The sequence below is a fragment of the Pelodiscus sinensis genome, chromosome 10 (assembly GCF_052426305.1).
Source record: "Pelodiscus sinensis isolate ZL-2025 chromosome 10, ASM5242630v1, whole genome shotgun sequence".
Lineage (NCBI taxonomy): Eukaryota > Metazoa > Chordata > Testudines > Trionychidae > Pelodiscus > Pelodiscus sinensis.
In genome coordinates, this window is record NC_143061.1 from 6,945,198 (window position 1) to 6,962,860 (window position 17,663).

At 52.3% G+C, this 17,663-nt stretch overlaps 1 protein-coding gene across 1 annotated transcript in view; it reads right to left on the bottom strand.

Annotated features, from left to right (window-relative positions):
* The window catches only part of RNPEPL1 (arginyl aminopeptidase like 1), a 30,687-nt gene extending 13,789 nt beyond the window's left edge, over window positions 1–16,898 (bottom strand). The window contains 5 exon segments of the mRNA XM_006138520.3: window positions 2,575–2,691; window positions 4,832–4,983; window positions 5,556–5,696; window positions 16,137–16,700; window positions 16,703–16,898. Of these exon segments, the coding sequence (XP_006138582.3) occupies window positions 2,575–2,691; window positions 4,832–4,983; window positions 5,556–5,696; window positions 16,137–16,700; window positions 16,703–16,789 (1,061 nt within the window). The 5' untranslated portion in view covers window positions 16,790–16,898.
* Between the last annotated feature and the right edge of the window lie 765 nt (window positions 16,899–17,663).

Sequence of the window (17,663 nt, forward strand, 5' to 3'; positions counted from 1 at the left end):
CCCCAAGCCTCACTAATGTGGCCCCAACTGTGCTGGTGGGAGCAGGGGACATGGTGCTGGGGAAGGGTGCTAGTGGGTGCTGGGGCAGGGGACAGGGTGCCAGTGGGGGCAGGGTTCTGTGGCTGGGGTCGGGGACAGGGTGTTGGTGGTGACAGGGAGTCTCCAGCACATGCCTCCCCCCTCAGGACTCCTACCCGCCTAGCCCCCCACAGAGGAGGGAAGCCCTGGCGCACGCCTCCTCTGGAGACTCCTACCACCCCCCCACCGAGGGGTGAAGCCCTGGCACACGCCTCCTCCCAGGACTCCTCCCCCACCTCACAGAGGAGGAAAGCCCCAGCACGCGCCTCCTCCTGGGACTCCTCCCCCCTCCCCCCCACAGAGGAGGGAAGCTCTGTCACGCACCTCCTCTGGGGACTCCTACCCCCTGCCCCCCCATGCAGCAAGTCCCCAGTGCGCCACAGACCTGGGTTGTGGTACCGCGCCGGCTGTTTGGGGGAGGGGGACCAGTCAGGGCACTTCCTGAAACCCCGGAAGTGGCACGCAGCTTCTGGACTTTCTTCCACCCCGCAGGAAGCTGGCACTACCTCCGTTGTCGCTGGAGGTAGGTAGTGGGGCTTCTTGGGGGGGGGGAGGGGAGAAATGGGAGGGACCCAAACACCTTGCGATCAACTGGTCGAGCCCTCCCAATCAACTAGTCAGTTGCAATTGACAGGTTGGTGACCATGTTCCTAGCCCACTACTTAAGCCCTCTAGCCAACGCATTCCAGGTCAAACTGCAGCAATACTGACCTCCCCACCAACTGATCAGCATAGGCCCAGTGGGCATCAGCCAGAGAGCCCTGCATTTAGCTTTGCTGGGTAGGAAACCTTTCCCCTGCCTCTCCTTAACAAAGAAATACAGAAGCCCTGTGTACATAGCTAACCCAAGAACAAAAGCAATTCCTTCAAATACGACAGACTCATCCGAGAGTATCAAAGCCAAACTGAACTCCAGCCAGTGGTGATAGAGGGTGTGGGGCCCTCCCTTGCATGGTGCTGAGCGCCATCAACTCTCACTTCAACAGGAGACGAGTGCGTTTAGCACCTCACCAAAGGCTCTCTGCACCTTGCAAGACTGAGCGCCAAGCGAAGTGCTTGGCTAGGTGAGGTTCAAACCCACCTTGTCCCAAGGATGTAATACAAAAGTAAAAGGAAAGGGCTGGAATGAAAGAAATGGGGGAAGTGTTCCGGCTGCAAACTCCAGCCTGCATCTGGCCCATCAGCTGTTTGACTCCCACTCTCAAGCACCTGCTAAGGAGCGGGGTTTGCCCTGCTCCGAGCGGCTCCCGGAAGCAGCAGCATGACCCTACTCCAGCTCCTATACATAGAGGCAGCCAGAGGGCTCTGTGCACTGCCCCAAGTACCACTGTGGCCAATAGGAGCTGCAGGGGTGGTGTCTGTGGATGGGGATGAGAGCAGAGCTGCATAGCTGTGTAGGACCCAGCAGAAAGGGGAAGATACCACTAGAGTTGCCAGGTGTCCGGTATTCACCCGGACAGTCTGGTATTTTCGCCTCCTGTCAGGTAAAAAAAAATTCAGAGAATACCAGACACCTGAGATATCTGGTATTCTCTGAATTTTTCCCTGGCCAGGAGGCGAAAATGCCGGGCACCTGGCAACCCTACAAACACTCAACACCATGAGCCCGCCCGTTCCAGCCCTGTGGGGCCCACTGCAGGCAGAGGCTGCTCCAGCTGGCCAGAACAGTCTCTGTCTGTGGTGAGCCTGGCCCAGCCCAGGTTAGATGCTGTGGCTCCCCAGGAGTGGGGCCGGCAGTCCCAGCCGACCACACTCCCGGGAAGGCAGCTTCACCACGATACCATAACCTCCCCTCTGGGCAGCAAAGCCTCCCCCACAAAAGCGGAGCCGGCAGACCTGACAGCCCGCGAGGTTCTGCAGTGGAAAGCAAAGCTACGCTATATACCGCAGAGCTCCCAGGCGTGTGTAACGCTAAGATTTTAGTGGTTACATGGTTACCTCCCTAGTAGACATCAGAAACATTTCTCACTCAGCTGGGAATTCCAACGCTTCCTGGGGACATGCGGTGTGAACAAGGATATTGGAGACTACTCACAAAAGAAAAGAGCACTGAGTCAGCATATCGGCTAGAAGAACCGGTTAGGGCTAGGCACAGGCAAGTTAGCCCAAAGAGTCTGCAGCTTTCTGGAAGGCACTGAGCTTTGCCCCGTGCCGCATCCTTTACGCTTTCGCTGAAGACTGACTAGCCAGCTGAGCTTCACTGGGCTTTATAAGTGAACTGAACAGAGATGTCGTGTTGATAGCAGATGGTCCAGTCATTTCCTTTTGGAAAATTAAGCTGAAAAACAAGCTAGAACGTCTGAGCCTCTGCACTGACCTCAGCCAAAAGCAGGTCCAAAGCTGAAGCAAGACTCTCCAGTCAGTTATTAACTCCACATCATACATTCCTCAGAGGCCTATCAGGCCTGCCAGATAGAGCTCCATCACCGTGTGCCCTTCCACAGTGTTTCACCTGCATTCTCCTGTCGGTAACCAGACGGATTCTATGGCACTCACCTTCCCCATATGTAGGGGCCATAGAGGCTCTCTGCAGCACTCAGCCAGCGCTCCACCATGCCAGACAGCTTGCTGATGGCTGTTGGCAGCAGACAAGGCTCTGCCCACACCCTGCTCCTGTCACAAGGCAGAAAATGGGAGCCCGTCATTCAAACAGAAGGAATCTCTCTCCGGCAGAACAAAACCTCTTTCCACCACGCTTCCTCGTCACATTTGTATTCCAGTAGTGAAGGAAGGGGTCTTGGGATAGGATCAGGGCCTTTCTGTGCTAAGCACTGCGTGCACTAGGGATGTGAATGGTTCCCTGGTTAACAAGCAGGGTCCGCGGCAGGCAGGGGGGCACTCCAGCCTGTCCATTGCAGCCCTCCCGCTTGCCCCCGTTTAACCGGTTAACTAAACGGGTTTTTACACACAGGAAAAGAAGGCCACTGCCCCAAAGATCTCACAATTTATTGAGACCCAAGTTGATGTAATCATTGGAGGAAACCTGGAAGATCTGATGAGGGCAAGTAATAAAGCCATACCAATTAATACTATGTTAATGCATGACACAGTGCCTACAAGCCCCCAGCTGGACCCGGACCCCTTGGCGTAAGTCAGGGGTGGGGAACCTTTTTTTGGGTGGGGGGCCACCAACTCACAGAAAAATCAGGTGGGAGCCACACACCAGTGAAAAGCAAAGAAAAAAAGCTCATTGATGTGGCTGCCAAGTGAGGAGAAAAAAACCCCTCACCAATGTGGCCCCCCAACTGGGAAGCAGGAAAAAAAAAGACACACCCCCTCCCCTCAAGCTCTAGCCCCACGGAGGATGGGGAGGAGGAGGCAGCACCAAGGCTCAGACCTTCAGGGCCAAATGAACTCTTCTGCTGGCCTGGGGCTAGTAGATTTTGTAGAGTCCCCCAGGGTCTGGGGTGGGACCAAAAACGAGAGGTTCAGTGTGCGGGAGGTGCTGCCAGGGAGCAGGCTGGGAGAAGAGGTGCGGGGTCTGGGCGGGAGGGAGGGTACAGGAGAGGGATGGGGGTTGGGGTGCAGGGTCTGGAAGGGAAGGAGGGTGCAAGAGCAGGATGGTGTGAGGGTCTGGGTGAGAAGCAGGGTGCAGGAGTTGGAGGAGAGGTCTGAAAGGAAGGGAGTTCAGGAGCGGGGCAGGGGTGCAGGTTCTGGGCAGGAGGTGCAGTGCAGGAGCAAGGTAGGGGTGCGGATTCTGGGCAGGAGGTGCAGTGCAGGAGCGGGGCAGGGGTGCGGGTTCTGGGCAGGAAGTGCAGTGCAGGAGCGGGGCAGGGGTGCGGGTTCTGGGCAGGAGGTGCAGGGCAGGAGCGGGGCAGGGGTGCAGGTTCTGGGCAGGAGGTGCAGTGCAGGAGCGGGGCAGGGGTGCGGATTCTGGGCAGGAGGTGCAGGGCAGGAGCCGGGTAGGGGTGCAGGTTCTGGGCAGGAGGTGCAGTGCAGGAGCGGGGCAGGGGTGCGGGTTCTGGGCAGGAGGTGCAGTGCAGGAGCGGGGCAGGGGTGCGGGTTCTGGGCAGGAGGTGCAGTGCAGGAGCGGGGCAGGGGTGCGGGTTCTGGGCAGGAGGTGCAGTGCAGGAGCAGGGCAGGGGTGCGGGTTCTGGGCAGGAGGTGCAGGGCAGGAGCGGGGCAGGGGTGCGGTTTCTGGGCAGGAGGTGCAGTGCAGGAGCGGGGTAGGCTGCGGGTTCTGGGCAGGAGGTGCAGTGCAGGAGCGGGGCAGAGGTGCGGGTTCTGGGCAGGAGGTGCAGTGCAGGAGCGGGGTAGGGGTGCGGATTCTGGGCAGGAGGTGTAGTGCAGGAGCGGGGCAGGGTGCGGGTTCAGGACAGTACAGGGGATTGGGGCATCTACCTGGCACAGCTCCTGGGGGCCCACAGGTGTCTCTGCATAGCTCTGCACGCTGCAAGGAAGCACTCCCTGTAGGCGCTGCCCCCCATCATTCCCACTGACTGTGATTCCCAGCCAACGGGAGCGACGGGGGCAGCACTCAGAGCTGCTCCTCCTCCAGCAGGCCCTTCTGGTGTAAGTGTTGTGTAAACCCAGGACAAAAAGACAGTCCTACGAGCTCACACCAAATACAGCTCCTGCAGTCCAACTCGGTGGGGTCTCTACACCCATGTAGACCTCCAGCTCGCTGAAGGGTCACAGCTCTCACTCCCTCATGGTAGCCCCTCGCGGCATTAACTCTGACCTACACGACTGCCCAACCCAGCTTCACGTGGACACAACGCATAAAGCAGAAGCAGCCAGCTGTTAATCTCACCTGGGGCCAATGTCTGCCGGTATGAGGTCCCCTGCCACCAGAGCCACGAGATAGGCAGGAACCGGATATTCCATATAAAACTGGTATACGCCCTCCTCCTCCGAATAGGTACTTTGGGTGGCACTCATCAGCACCTGGATTCCTGCAGGGGCCTGAAAGACCAACACACAGCGGCTTACGCCGGCTGAGCTGACTGGGGCCAAGGGACCAGACTCGCAGAATTTACTTTTCCTGGAAGGATGTAATTCAATGGGTGGGAGAAAGACAGAATGACGGCAGATAGGTGGGGGGAGAGGGGGGGAATTAAATCTGGGTGAGCAGTATGGGAAGTGACCCTGACTAACCCAACTGCAGAACGCACACGCGGCTATTCCTCTTCCTGGAGTGCCCACAGGCTCCATCCACCCACAAGGTCACAATTCCTGGTGCAGCTTTTTCAAAACCGAGCCCTCCCCGTCACCGGTGGAGAGCGTTACCCTCCAATCATCCTTGCTGGAAGCTACCACTCAATCTAATTCTCTTTCCGAACGTGCACTGCAGAATGAATGGTCCCGGGGAGCTCGGCTATGGGAGTGCAAGGCTTGGGATTCGCTCCAGAAGGGCTATGCGGGTTCTGTTCGGGGACAACCCAAAGTCTCGTGTCTCCTACCAGATCCCAGTGACAGCTCACGGGAGCACTGTGCTGTTCCTGCCCAAGGCTGCTCACGCCACTGGAGTTACCTACCTTGACTGTAGCTGAGTAGGTGCATTTCACTGCCGGCGTGTCGAAGCAGGGGAAGAAGGACCGATTACACACTGAATGGCCCTGGGTGAAGACAAATGGCTTGGTATTGCCACAAGTTAGGTCTGGGTCCAGCCACCAGATCTGTTGGAACGGAGGGAGCAGAGGTAAGCAAAAGGAACACAACTGAAACAGGGGAGGGGAAGGGAGGAATTAAAAGGTATAATACTGAAAGAATCCGAGGGAGTTTAGCGATTCTTCATTTATACGCCTGGGATAATGCGTATTTCCATTTCCCAAGTCCCTTCCAGCTACCATACACTTGCCATCGCTCTCCAAATGGAGTAATTTTTCTACACAGCGCAGTGCCCAGCAAATCATAATCCTCCTCAGCTCAAGCCCTGCAATAACTGGAAATAAGGATTTTCTTGGGGAGCAATCCGCCCCCCAAACCTACAAAAACTCTCTCCTGGAGTAAAATGTAATGCCAATGTTCAAAAAAAAGTGAGAACCTATCGGATCAGTCATGCAGGCTTCCAAAAGTGTAAATATCATTATAGGGTGGTAAGTAATTAGGGATGTAAGGGTTAATCGGTTACCCACTAAGCATCACCCTTACTGAGTGATGCTTATGGGCAACCGGTTAATTGGTGGCTGGACATGGGGAAGGAGCAGACCCTCACCTGTAGCACAGCAGTCCTGGCGGGAGCAGGCCCCTATCCATGTTGCAGTGTGGCAGGCCCAGCCGGAGCAGCCTCCTGGACTAGCCTAGCCCAGGCAGCCCCCACCTGTGGCACAACGGGCTTGAACCACCCACTAAGGATATAAGCGATTGGTCAGCCAGTGATGCGACTAGTCGCTTTCCCTCCTTGCTGCTGATATCAGAGAGAGTCAAGGCGGCGGAGGGGGAAGGGGGAGAGAGCAGGAGCCAGTGCTGGGGAGAGTAAGGATGGTAATTGGCAACTAATTGACTAATCGAATAGGGCTCTTCCTACACTTCAAAGACAAAAGCTTTGCATGGAACCCAAGATCAGCTGGGAACTCCAGCTGATGCTGGACTCCAGATGGCACTGCCGCTTTGAAAAGCCGCATGCAGCCGGATGCCGGGTTCCCTGCAGCGTTTCAAAGCAAAAGCGCCACGTGCACCATGGGATCATCAGGGGAGTCCCCATCTGATCCCAGGCTCCATGCTTTGAAACACCGCATGCAGCCTGGGGACACCCCAGCTGGCCCCGGGCTGCATGCGGCGTTTCAAAGCAGCAGCGCCGAGTGGAGCCCGGGGTCTGGCCCCAGGCTTCAAGCAGCACTGCCGCTTTGAAGTACCTCTACCTCTTCCCACCCCTTGCTGCCTCTTTCTGATAGAGGCAGCAGTCTCCACTTGCGCCACTTCTGCTGTGATTCTGCTTTTGAAATGTACAAGAGACCCACTGGGGACACTGGGGCTCTTGTACATTTCAAAGGCTCAAGCACCACAGGGAGCACAGTGCTAGCAGGGGAGTCCCCTGCTGGTCCTGCGCTCTCTGCCAGGCTTCCTTTTGAAATGTATAAGAGCCCACTGGGGCTCTTGTACATTTCAAAGGCTGAGGCACACAGGGAGTGCAGCAGGGCTCTTGCAACAGTTCAATAGCGGAGGCGCCCTTATAGACTAATCGAATAGTCGATGGAAATCCCATTGACTATTCGATTGATTAGTTAATTAATCTAAATGTAACTTCCCTAAAATGCACAACTATAAATTGAGAATAGCTGGCTAGGCAGTAGTATTGCAGAAAAGGTTCTGAGTGTTACAGTAGCTCATAAATGGAATACAAATCAACAGTTGCAAACAAATGAATATTCTTGAGTCGATTACCAAAAATATCATGTCTGACATAGAGAAGCAAGTCATTGTTCTGCTCTACTGGGCTACAGCAAGGCCCCACTTGGAATACTGTGACCAGCTGGGGGCAGTGCACTTACAGCAAAATGTGGACATATGGGACAGAGACCAGAGGAGAGCAACAAAAATAACAAGATTTCAAAAACCTGACCTAAGAGAAAGGGTTAAAAAACGTGGGCATGTTTAGTCTTGAGAAAAGACAACTGAGGGGGGCCTGTTTGGAGTTTTCAAATCTGCTAAGGGCTGTTATGAAGGGAAAAGTGATCAATTCTTCTTCAAGCCCACTGAATATAGGACAACTAGTAATGGGCTTAATCTGCATCAAGAGAAATGTAGGTTAGATATTAGGCAGGGGCGGATGAGAGTTTTGCAGGGCCCAGGCTCTATTGAAGCGCGGGGCTCAGGGCAGCACAATTTTGCGCATGTGCCACGGCCACAGCTGACAGGTAATAGCGCGTGCGTGGGGCCTATTGAAGCACTGGGCCCGGGGCAGCCGCACCGCTCACCCTGCCTTATATCTGCCACTGGTATTAGGAAAAACTTTCTAACACTAAGGATAGTTAAGCACTGGAACCAAGGGATGCTGTGGAATACCTGTCAATACAGGTTTTTAAGAGCAGCTTAAACAAACACTTGTCAGCAATGGTCTACACAGGGGGATGGACTAAATGCCCTTTCAAGATCCCTTGCAATCAGTATTCCCCGTAACCTGAGCACTTGGGTTGCTGTGATTCAAATGCCACCCAGCTGATTAGCAGAGGGCCCACTGCCAGCAGCATGTACTTCTACTGGTGGTGCACATTAAATTTATTCCACTCATGGATGGAAAAAATTAGAGGCAACGTTGCTTCCAATCCTGCATTTCTATGATCAGTGGTTCCCAAAACAGCCCTGCTAACCGCAGCACCACTGAAATGCAGCTGTCTCTGGGGGAAATGGACAGTGGTCTAACAGTGATACACTGCGTGCATATCGCATTCAGAAAGTAAAAAACGTTGGCCAATGACACCACACAATGCCTTTTTTTTTTTAAAACAGAATGTGCAATGAGATCTTTAGTAACCAGAAAACCAATCAGCACCTGTTTTTTCTCTGTCTTACCTGGAATACCCCCAATGCACACAGGCAGGATAAGAACTGTATGCAAAGAGAGACTCTTCTGTTGCCTTACATTAGCTTCAGGAATACTACTACTGAGTCATACTGACAAACCCAATTCATTCCAACCAGAACATAAAGAGATAGCACTATCTCTTTGGGCCACTCAGACTGTGCAAACAGACCTGTTACTGAGTCCAGGCTGTGCTGCTAGAGGTGCTGGATAGTACCCAAGGTAGGGACCTAGACTGGGGGCACTGACCAGGGAAGGTATGGGGGCGAGTACAAGGAATTAGGATGAACAAGAAACTGGGCCTTTGCATTTTAATTTGTTAAAATTCTTAGCATTTTCTTAAACGTTGTAAAGGAAAGAACTTACAACACAGATTAAAAACTCCCCTTCTCCAATACCCACATTCCTTACCCAAGCGAAACACACCTCCCTCTGATGGACTGCTAAGATCTGCAAGGAAGCAGCCCTGATTGGATGCACCTCATAAGCTCTGCTGAAGCAGAATTCCTCTCTTATAGGCCTTCCGCACCAACATGATTTAAACTAACAGCTCCATTAAAAAAGGAATGTCCCAAATTTTAAAAGTAACTTAAAAAAGAAATATAGCTAGATGTGTGTTTCAGTAGAGTCCACTTAATGCGCAAAAACTTGTATTACATTCTCTTTAAAAAAAACCCAGAAGAACAGTGAAAAGATCTAGTCCACTTTCACTACAACACAACTCTTTGTCCTTCACTCAATACCCCTAACCAATTTATAGCACCCTCTTAGCTTCAGATTTGCACAAACACATGCCAAAGTAAAACCAACCAAATTATAAAATCCTATTTCCTTTTCAGGGGTCCATCTGAATATTCTGCAACATGAACAGGCTACAACATTACTCAGTGCTACATACATATTAGCTGCAACATAGTTAAAAAGTATAAACTTTGCGACACCTCATATAGTTACATAAACCAACATCATTTTACAATCAGCATGTATCCTCCTATCACAGATCACTCCAATCCTGTTCAGAAAAATATCCCTTCTATCCAACCATCACATCCCTCTATGCTGCATGATATTACCAAGGTTAATGGTAGCTTAATTAGCCCCACAAAGACCCATGTCCTTGTGCTGCCGCCTGCACAAGATAGAAAAAACCTCACCCTTCCCCAAAGCCACATCATAATGCACCTTTCCTTACCTCCAACCATGGCTTCTCCTGCAAGATGTTTCCATGTATGTGAAATACCCAGCCTCCCCTCCCTTACAGGAGCAAGAGAGTGGCTGCTTTGCCCAATTCCCTCTACTGAAAAAAAGATGGTTTCCCGCAGTCTGGCTCTCCCTCCGCACATGCACAGACTAGGGATGTGAACAAGACTAGTCGGCTAGTTGCTTCCCCCCGCTTGCTGCCTCTATCAGAAAGAGACAGCAAGGGGCGGGAAGAGAGGTCAAAGCGGCAGCGGCACGTGAAGCCTGGGGCCAGACTCCAGGCTCCACATGGCGCTGCCAGTTTGAAGTGCCATGTGCAGCCTGCAGCCAGCTGGGAGTCCAGCTGTATTCACACAGCGTTTCAAAGCGGCAGCGGAGTGTGGAGCCCAGGGTCAGCAGGGGATTCCCGCGCTGACCCTAGGCTCCATGCAGCACAGCTGCTTTGAAACGCCGCAGGGAACACATGGCCAGTGGGGGACCGTTTGAGTTCCACACTGGCCCCGTGCTCCTCGCAGCGTTTTCGCCTTTGAAATTTAGCAACAGCCCTCGGGACTTTAAAAGGGGAAGCTTCCTTATCAACTAATCGAATAGTGAATGCAAATTGCATCAATTATTCGATTATCCAAATAATCAAAATTTTTCATCCCTAGCCCAGACAAGAAGTGGGGCACTGATGATACATCACAAGAAACTAGCACAAAGCTTCGTATTTTACTGAACTAGATAAGTGTTTGTACCTATTCGCTGAGTGCCCGAGGCTGACAGCAGTGCCTCCTACAGTTTTGAAACCTCTATGTATTTTTGTTAGTCTCTAAGGTGCCACAGGACTACTTGTTTTTACAGCTGATACTGTATTTATTATTAGTCAAGCCACTGGAAACTAGGGATGTTAAATATCTTGTAATTGAATAGTTGTGTAACCGCATGAAATCTTAGTGGTTACACGACTATTCAATAGCCCCCGGGGGTGGAGCCAGAAACCAGTGCACTCCCAGGGAGCCTCCTGCTACCCCATGGCAGGTGGGAGCCAGTCTGCTGGGGGAGCCAGTTTAAAAACCTGCTCCCCACGTAGACCAGCTGCCTGCTGCCCTGCGCTGCTGCCTCTGATACCCTAAGCTCAGACCTCCCACAGAAAGGGGTTGCCAGTGTGGACCAGCCGCTGTCCATGGCGAGTCTGAGCCACCACAGACAGAGGCTGCTTTGCAGCAGCCTTCTCTACTATAAAGGCAGCAGCATGGGGGGGTGAGAGGAAGGTGGCAATTTGCATCGACTAGGCGATAAGGGCACTTCCCCTTTTAAGCTGGCTCCCCCCCAGCACTGGCTCCTGCCTGCACCCTCATGCTACCCTCCTGCTGATAGAAACATTAATTTATTATTTTATAACATCACCAACAAATGTTCTAGGGGGCCTCACAGAAAATAGTCCCTGCCCCCAAAAACACTCAAAGTCTCAAAATCTAAAATTATTTAGCCTGCAAAGAGAAAAGAGTTTGTGAGGAATTTACTAATATACTGACAAATTATAAAGAGTGAAAATAAATGACTCTGAACTAGGCATGTAAGCGACTAGTCAACTATCAAACAAGCAAAAGCTTATCGGATAGTCAACTAGTCGCTCAACTAGTCGCTTCCCACCCCCTTGCTGCCTCTATCTGCACACCAGCCTTTTAAATGTATTAAGAGCCAGCAGGCTCTTAATACATTTAAAAGGCAGAGCCACAGTAGGGTTAACTCCTGGGCCAGGAGCTAACCCTGCTATGGCTCCCCGCTTACTGACTCATCGAGTAGTCAATGGAAAATCCATCAACTAGTCAATGAGTTGATTAAATTTAACATCCCTACTTTGAACACAGTGTCACTTATGCTTAAAGTGCAGCACTCACTAAAAACAATTGTCAAAAATGGCACCACATCCCCATCATTCAATTGCTCTGAAGCCACAAACACTGAAGCAACGTTAACAGACAGCATCTCAGACATGATGGAGCTGAGCAGGTGTTATGTGAAGGCAGAATTTGGCTAGCGAAGTATTTAACACAACGTGCAAGTCAGAAAACAAATGTGGTTTTGAGTTTGCATAGCAAGAGTGAGACAACTCAAAGACATAGGGATACTCCACAGGCTCTGCTGCCAACAACATCCTTAGGACATCAGGCTTCATAGCTCTTGTTCAACAGTATCAGCCCACGCAACCAGAAAGATACCAAAAAGGCTGCAAGAGAAAAGCACAAGGAAAAAGAATAAAGCCGCCTCACACACGGCCCATGATGGTGGGACTTAAGGATCTTGATGAGGATCCATTAAGGATCCATGCCTTTGTGATCTCTGCAGTAGATTATTACAAGGGTAAAGGCAGAAGCTCATGCAGAACAAGGCAGATCATGTAAGCAGGATAAGACAATAAGAGAACATCACCCAAGCACTCTGTGTTCTCCCCTTATTTTCAGTGCATGTCTAATGCTAACATTCTTGGCTCAGGATGCGGCTATGCCTGAGGCCACTTCTCCATCCACGACACAAGACAATTGTGCACCTGTGGAACAATGCAGCCGGCAAAATCCAGCACGAAGATAAAACAGCCTTGTGGAATCAGCTACCAGAACACACATGTAGATCTAATTTACCTTTTTAATACACAGAAGCTGCAGCAAGGAGCTCTATAAGAACGTCCAAGACGGAATATACATTGTTATACAGTTCATGGGGTGACAGCTAGTGAGACTCCCTTCTTACTTGTAAGCTGAAAAAAATTGATATGGAGTTGTGGGGTTAATTTTTACTGTGACTTCTCAGGACAGAACTGTACTTGAAATATCAGCACATTTGGACACAAGGAATCATCACTAAGTAGCAAATAGCATATGCAATTCACTGCTATGGTTCACTCACATTTTTAAGCAGCTGGATAATTTTAGACCACTGAATGTGTTTGCAGAGTTATAATCCATGATAAGACCTAGATGCCAGTGTTCACAGTGCTTTAGAAATATGGTGTGATTAGGTACTTTTATGCCCTATTGCCTGGCATTGTCATGAGAGAATCCCCATCCCTACCTTCTGCTACCACAAATGCGCAATTGGCTGAATACATTCCATTCCATCAGACATCAAGCAACATCACAGGCAGGATGAAACCGATCTGATCATATCAACATGACACATCTCAAGGGAATGCTTATCTTAGGGGGTCACCAATTTCATGGCATGGTGAGCAGCGGGAAATGCCAAACAGACAATCTGGGCTTGATAGAGACAGAAATCACAGCAATTCGAATCATTTCTATGAAGTCTGAATTTTAACCACCTTCTCAAGTGGCAACATTGCAACATGCTCTAAATCAGGCAGAGAGGTGACTCTTTCGGGACATTTCCAGGATGGCCATCATTCCTGACCCAGTAGCTGGGGACGTCAACAAGAAACGTTTTTATCGTACACCCGGTAAAGGCTCTAAAATCAAGATGATACTTGATGGGAAGCACTCCAGAAAGAAGAATACAGAAAGGAAGGTCCCGTGGTTACTGTGCTAGTGTGAGACCCAAGTTCAACATCCAACTCTGTCATAGGCTTCCTGCATGAACCTGAGCAAGTCACTGAGGCTCTCTGGGCCTTTGGTCCATTAGGGATAATAGCACTGTCCTACCGGACAGTGCAGGCTGCAACATGCTCAGGTACTACAGCAGTGAATGGGGACCTGATAAGTACCTAAGATAGAGAAAGACAGAAAACTCTGGTAAACCACTTCTACCTGGAAATCTGTTCTTTTCAGCAGGGTGTATGACTGACTACCTGTTGTCTATTAAATTATTTTGCCATAAATGGACTTTTCTGTTTTTTCCCCCTTAGATTTTCGTTTGAATAATTTTCTGCAATTCAAACAATTACATGTGCTAGTCCAGGTATGAATAAAGACATTACCTGGCTAGCACACTACTTCCACATCCTAATGACTTAAAAAAACCAAACAATGGGTACTTAAGAACAATCTGCACCTTCTCTAATTGACTTTTTCCCCCCTTGTTTCCTTCCTTCTCCCTCCTCCCTCCCTCCCCTATTTATTTTGGAACTGGATCTTTAATAACTCAATTCATCTGAAGAAGAGGGTTATATCCACAAAAGCCCATCTACATGTTTTGTTAGCCTTTAAGGTGCTGCTGGACTATTCGTTGTTTTTTAAGTTTTTCCAGTTACAGACTAACTCGGCTACTCCTCTGAAGCTTTTGATGTGCTAGTCCTGTTACTTTTGTGACCCTCAAACTAGACACAAAGCATTATATTCAACAAACAAGCTAAGATAGGTAAAGGTAGGTCACAGATAAAAAGAGCATGTCCCTCGCACAGTATCATCAAAGCTTTGTCAGTCTCACAAAACCCTCATAAGATGCAATTACATTTTGAAAAGGATCATATGGAAGCCAAGTGAACAAAACTCCTTCAAATTATAGCCAAATACAAAGAAAATAGATAATGAACTTTTCAGCTATAAAGAGAGCTGAATTTAACTTAATTTAATAAAGTTCAGTAGTTGCTTACATACATTCATTTCCCTAACTCCTTGGTATTTCAAGATCAGCTGGGTATTGACAGAAAATTGAGCATCCAAGTGGTTACAGAGAGATGGGAATCCAAAGGAGCAGCAACATTTGTAAAGATCTCTCTTTACTCCAGCCTGTTTAGCATAACTGTATTGTAACCCAATCAAAGACTGCCAAAGTCATACATATCCTATAGAATGTCTTCTCAAAAGAATACTGGTACACCTGTTATTCATGCCTGAATTGTGTACTTAATGCAAGCACCACAATTCCTGCTTCCCACTACTGTTTACCAAAATGTAACAACTGTGTATATAAAGCCTATTTTTTGTGAACATTTGGCAAGTCTACTGTCACATGGCTTATCTCAGATTGAACCTTTCTAGTCTGGCGCCCTTGGGACCTGACCAGTGCTGAACAAGAGAATTTGCTGAACCACGGGAGGTCAATATTGTCTAGCAGCGTTACCAACACTTCCACTGCTTGCTGGAATCTTAGAAGACATTTAGGGTAAATTAGAGCTAAACAACAGCACAGAACACTGAAAGCCAGGACTGGTGGCTATAAACAAACTTTATGGGACCACGGGAAACTTGGCCACACCCATGATATCCAGCTCACTAAAATCATGCCAGATCACAGATGTTGCCAGACCAGATAGTGCCGGACTGGAGAGGTTCCCGTAGCAGATACCTGGCCTGCTCAGCGGCATTCTGACCGAAGCAGAAAAAAGAAACGTACAGCAGCCAGATCCACATTACAGGCTTTTGCTGGCATTGCTACATCAGTCGGGGTGGCATGAGGGGTTATGTGTGTCCAACACACATGTGCCAGCAAAAGCCTGTAGTGTAGATGCAGTTATTCCAGCCATAAGGAAGAAATGCTTTGGCAGTATGGCTACCAATATGGCCATGTCTGCAAAGCACTTCTAGTGAAGAAGACCTGTCTGAACATACACTACTTGCCAACAGCTATGTTAAGGGCTTAACTCCGAGCTGTTTATGCCCAGAGAGGCAATGAACAGGGGTGTCATAGAAAGAGCAAGTGGCTCCGTCCGTGCAGGTGATGCAAAGCACCTTTGCATCCATCCCAGGAGGTGCCTTAGATGATGTTTATTCAGTGTCACATCCTGAGGTAAGTCCTTGTGGAGTGAAGAGAAATGTCACAAATGCTGAACCAGAAGGAGCAAACTGAGCAGGAAGGGAAAAGCTGCTGTTTACACACAGACCATCTGCTAATCAGAAAAAATGGCAGGCTAACGGGGTAGCAGTGAAGTACTAGTTCTCACACACATATGTGCCAATTTAACAGATAGCAAATTATAGGTAACAATTCAAAAGAGATACTAGGAAAATAAGTACCGCCATGATAGCACATAGGGTAGATGCCCTCTCGTTCCTGCCACTCCACTTGTTTGCTGTCATCTCTCCCTGTGGCTCATCTAACCTAGAGGGCCAGTGCTTCAGACTGGAATTGTGTGTTCACAAGAGCTACCCACACTTATGACAACACATAGATAACAAGACAGCGAATTGCCATCAAGCCCCAAAATGGGAAACCAGATCCACTGTCACTCCCACGTAATCAAACCGCCCACCGCTACCATCCACAGAAACAAATGCCTCAACAAGGCCACTGGGGCTGGGCCCAGACCGCAGCCCAAAAGAAAGCCACAAGACAAGGCACCACTGGCTAGAGAGGACAATTTCAAGCCACACCACCTGGGCACCCTGGCAAGAGCAGCAAGGCCTTGGTCCCTGTACCTCTGGGATGACACAAAGGCTGTCCCTCCCACCCAGGCTCCCAGTCAGGGCACCCAGGCCCCCCCTGGAAGAAGGGGCGCAGCCTGGCGGCTACTTACGGCTGGGCCGTCCGTGGTGGTGTAGCGGACGATGATCTGGAAGGGCTGGTGAGGCTGCAGGGCAGCGGGCAGGGAGATGGTGAGGGAGGAGCCGTAGTCAGTGAAGGGGTCTACCCTGAAGACGAGAGGGCAGGAGTGGGAGGCTGCGGACGGGTCGGGGAAGGTGGGGAAGGGAGGCGGCGGCAGGTCGGGCTCAGGCTCAGGCAGGCGCTCGGGGCCAGGGCTCAGCTCCGGGGTGGAGGGCGCGGAGAGCGGGGTGGAGGCGGTGGACGGGGCGGACAGGGAGGAGGCGGAGGCGGCGGCGCGGGGCAGCAGGGGGCTGGCGGGCTCCGGGCCCGGGAAGGCGAAGGCGCAGGGCCCCGCGGCGCGGCGGTAGGCGGCCGAGAGGACGCGCAGGGCCGGGTGCGCGTCCAGCACCAGGGCGCGGGGCCGGGCCCGCAGGGCGCACAGCTCCAGCACCAGGCAGCCCGCCAGCGCGCGGGCCGCGGGCCGCAGCTCCAGCCCCAGCTGCAGGTGGCGGAGGCGGAAGAGCGGCGCGCTGGCGGCCGAGGCCACGTCCGGGGGGGCGGCTCGGGCGGGGGGGGCGGCGGCTCGGGCCCGGGCGGGGGCCCCTTGCGGCAGCAGCACAGGCCGGGCGCGGCCGGAGCCGCCATGGAGCGGAGGAGGCGGGGGCGGCGGCCGCTCTGTGAAATCCATGGGCGGGGGGGGGGGGAGGAGGCAGGCCCCGGGCCCAGGGCCCCGGGGGAGGAGACCCGCGCAGGCCCCGCTCGGAGCCGGTGCAGCGCCGGACCCGGCCGGCAGCGCGGGGCGGGCGGCGGCCCGCCAGGGGGCGCCGCAGGGCGCGGGCGGCCGCCAGGGGGCGCGCGGGACGGGGGCGTGGCCCCGGGGCCGGGGGAGGCGAGGGCGGCAGCGCCCCCTGCCGGCGGCGTGGCCAGGCCGGGTTGCCAACCCTCCAGCGTGGGCCTGGAGGCTGCTGGCGTTAGCCGGGCATCGGGGAGCACGTCCCCTCCAGGAAGGGGCCAGCCCCAATTGGCAACCCGGTCAGGGGCTGGGCTGCTGGGGGAGGGATGTCAGGCGCCTCGCTCTTCCAGGGGCAGCCTGCACCCCCACCCACCCACGGCACAGATGCCCTCTCCTGCAGGGTCAGGCCACCCCAGTGTGCACTGGCCACACAGACACCCCCTCCCTGGGTGCACCCGTGGCACAGAGGCTCCCTCCTCTGAGCAGCCCCTGCCCACGTCCCCTGCCATAGATGGCCCTTCCTACACCCAGCCTCCAGCCGTGGCACAGACACCTCCTCTGGAGGCAGCCCAGACCCAGCGACCAGCCACCACACAGTCACCTTTCCTCCCACAGGGGCAGCCCATGCTCCTCACCCTCCCATGGTTCAGCTACCTCCCTGCTCTGGGGGGCAGCCCTGGCCCACTGTCCACCTGCCACACAGACACGCCCCTCCTGCAGGGAACGGCCCTGACCTGCTGTTCACCCATGACACAGAAGCCCCTTTCTCCAGAGACTGCCTGAACC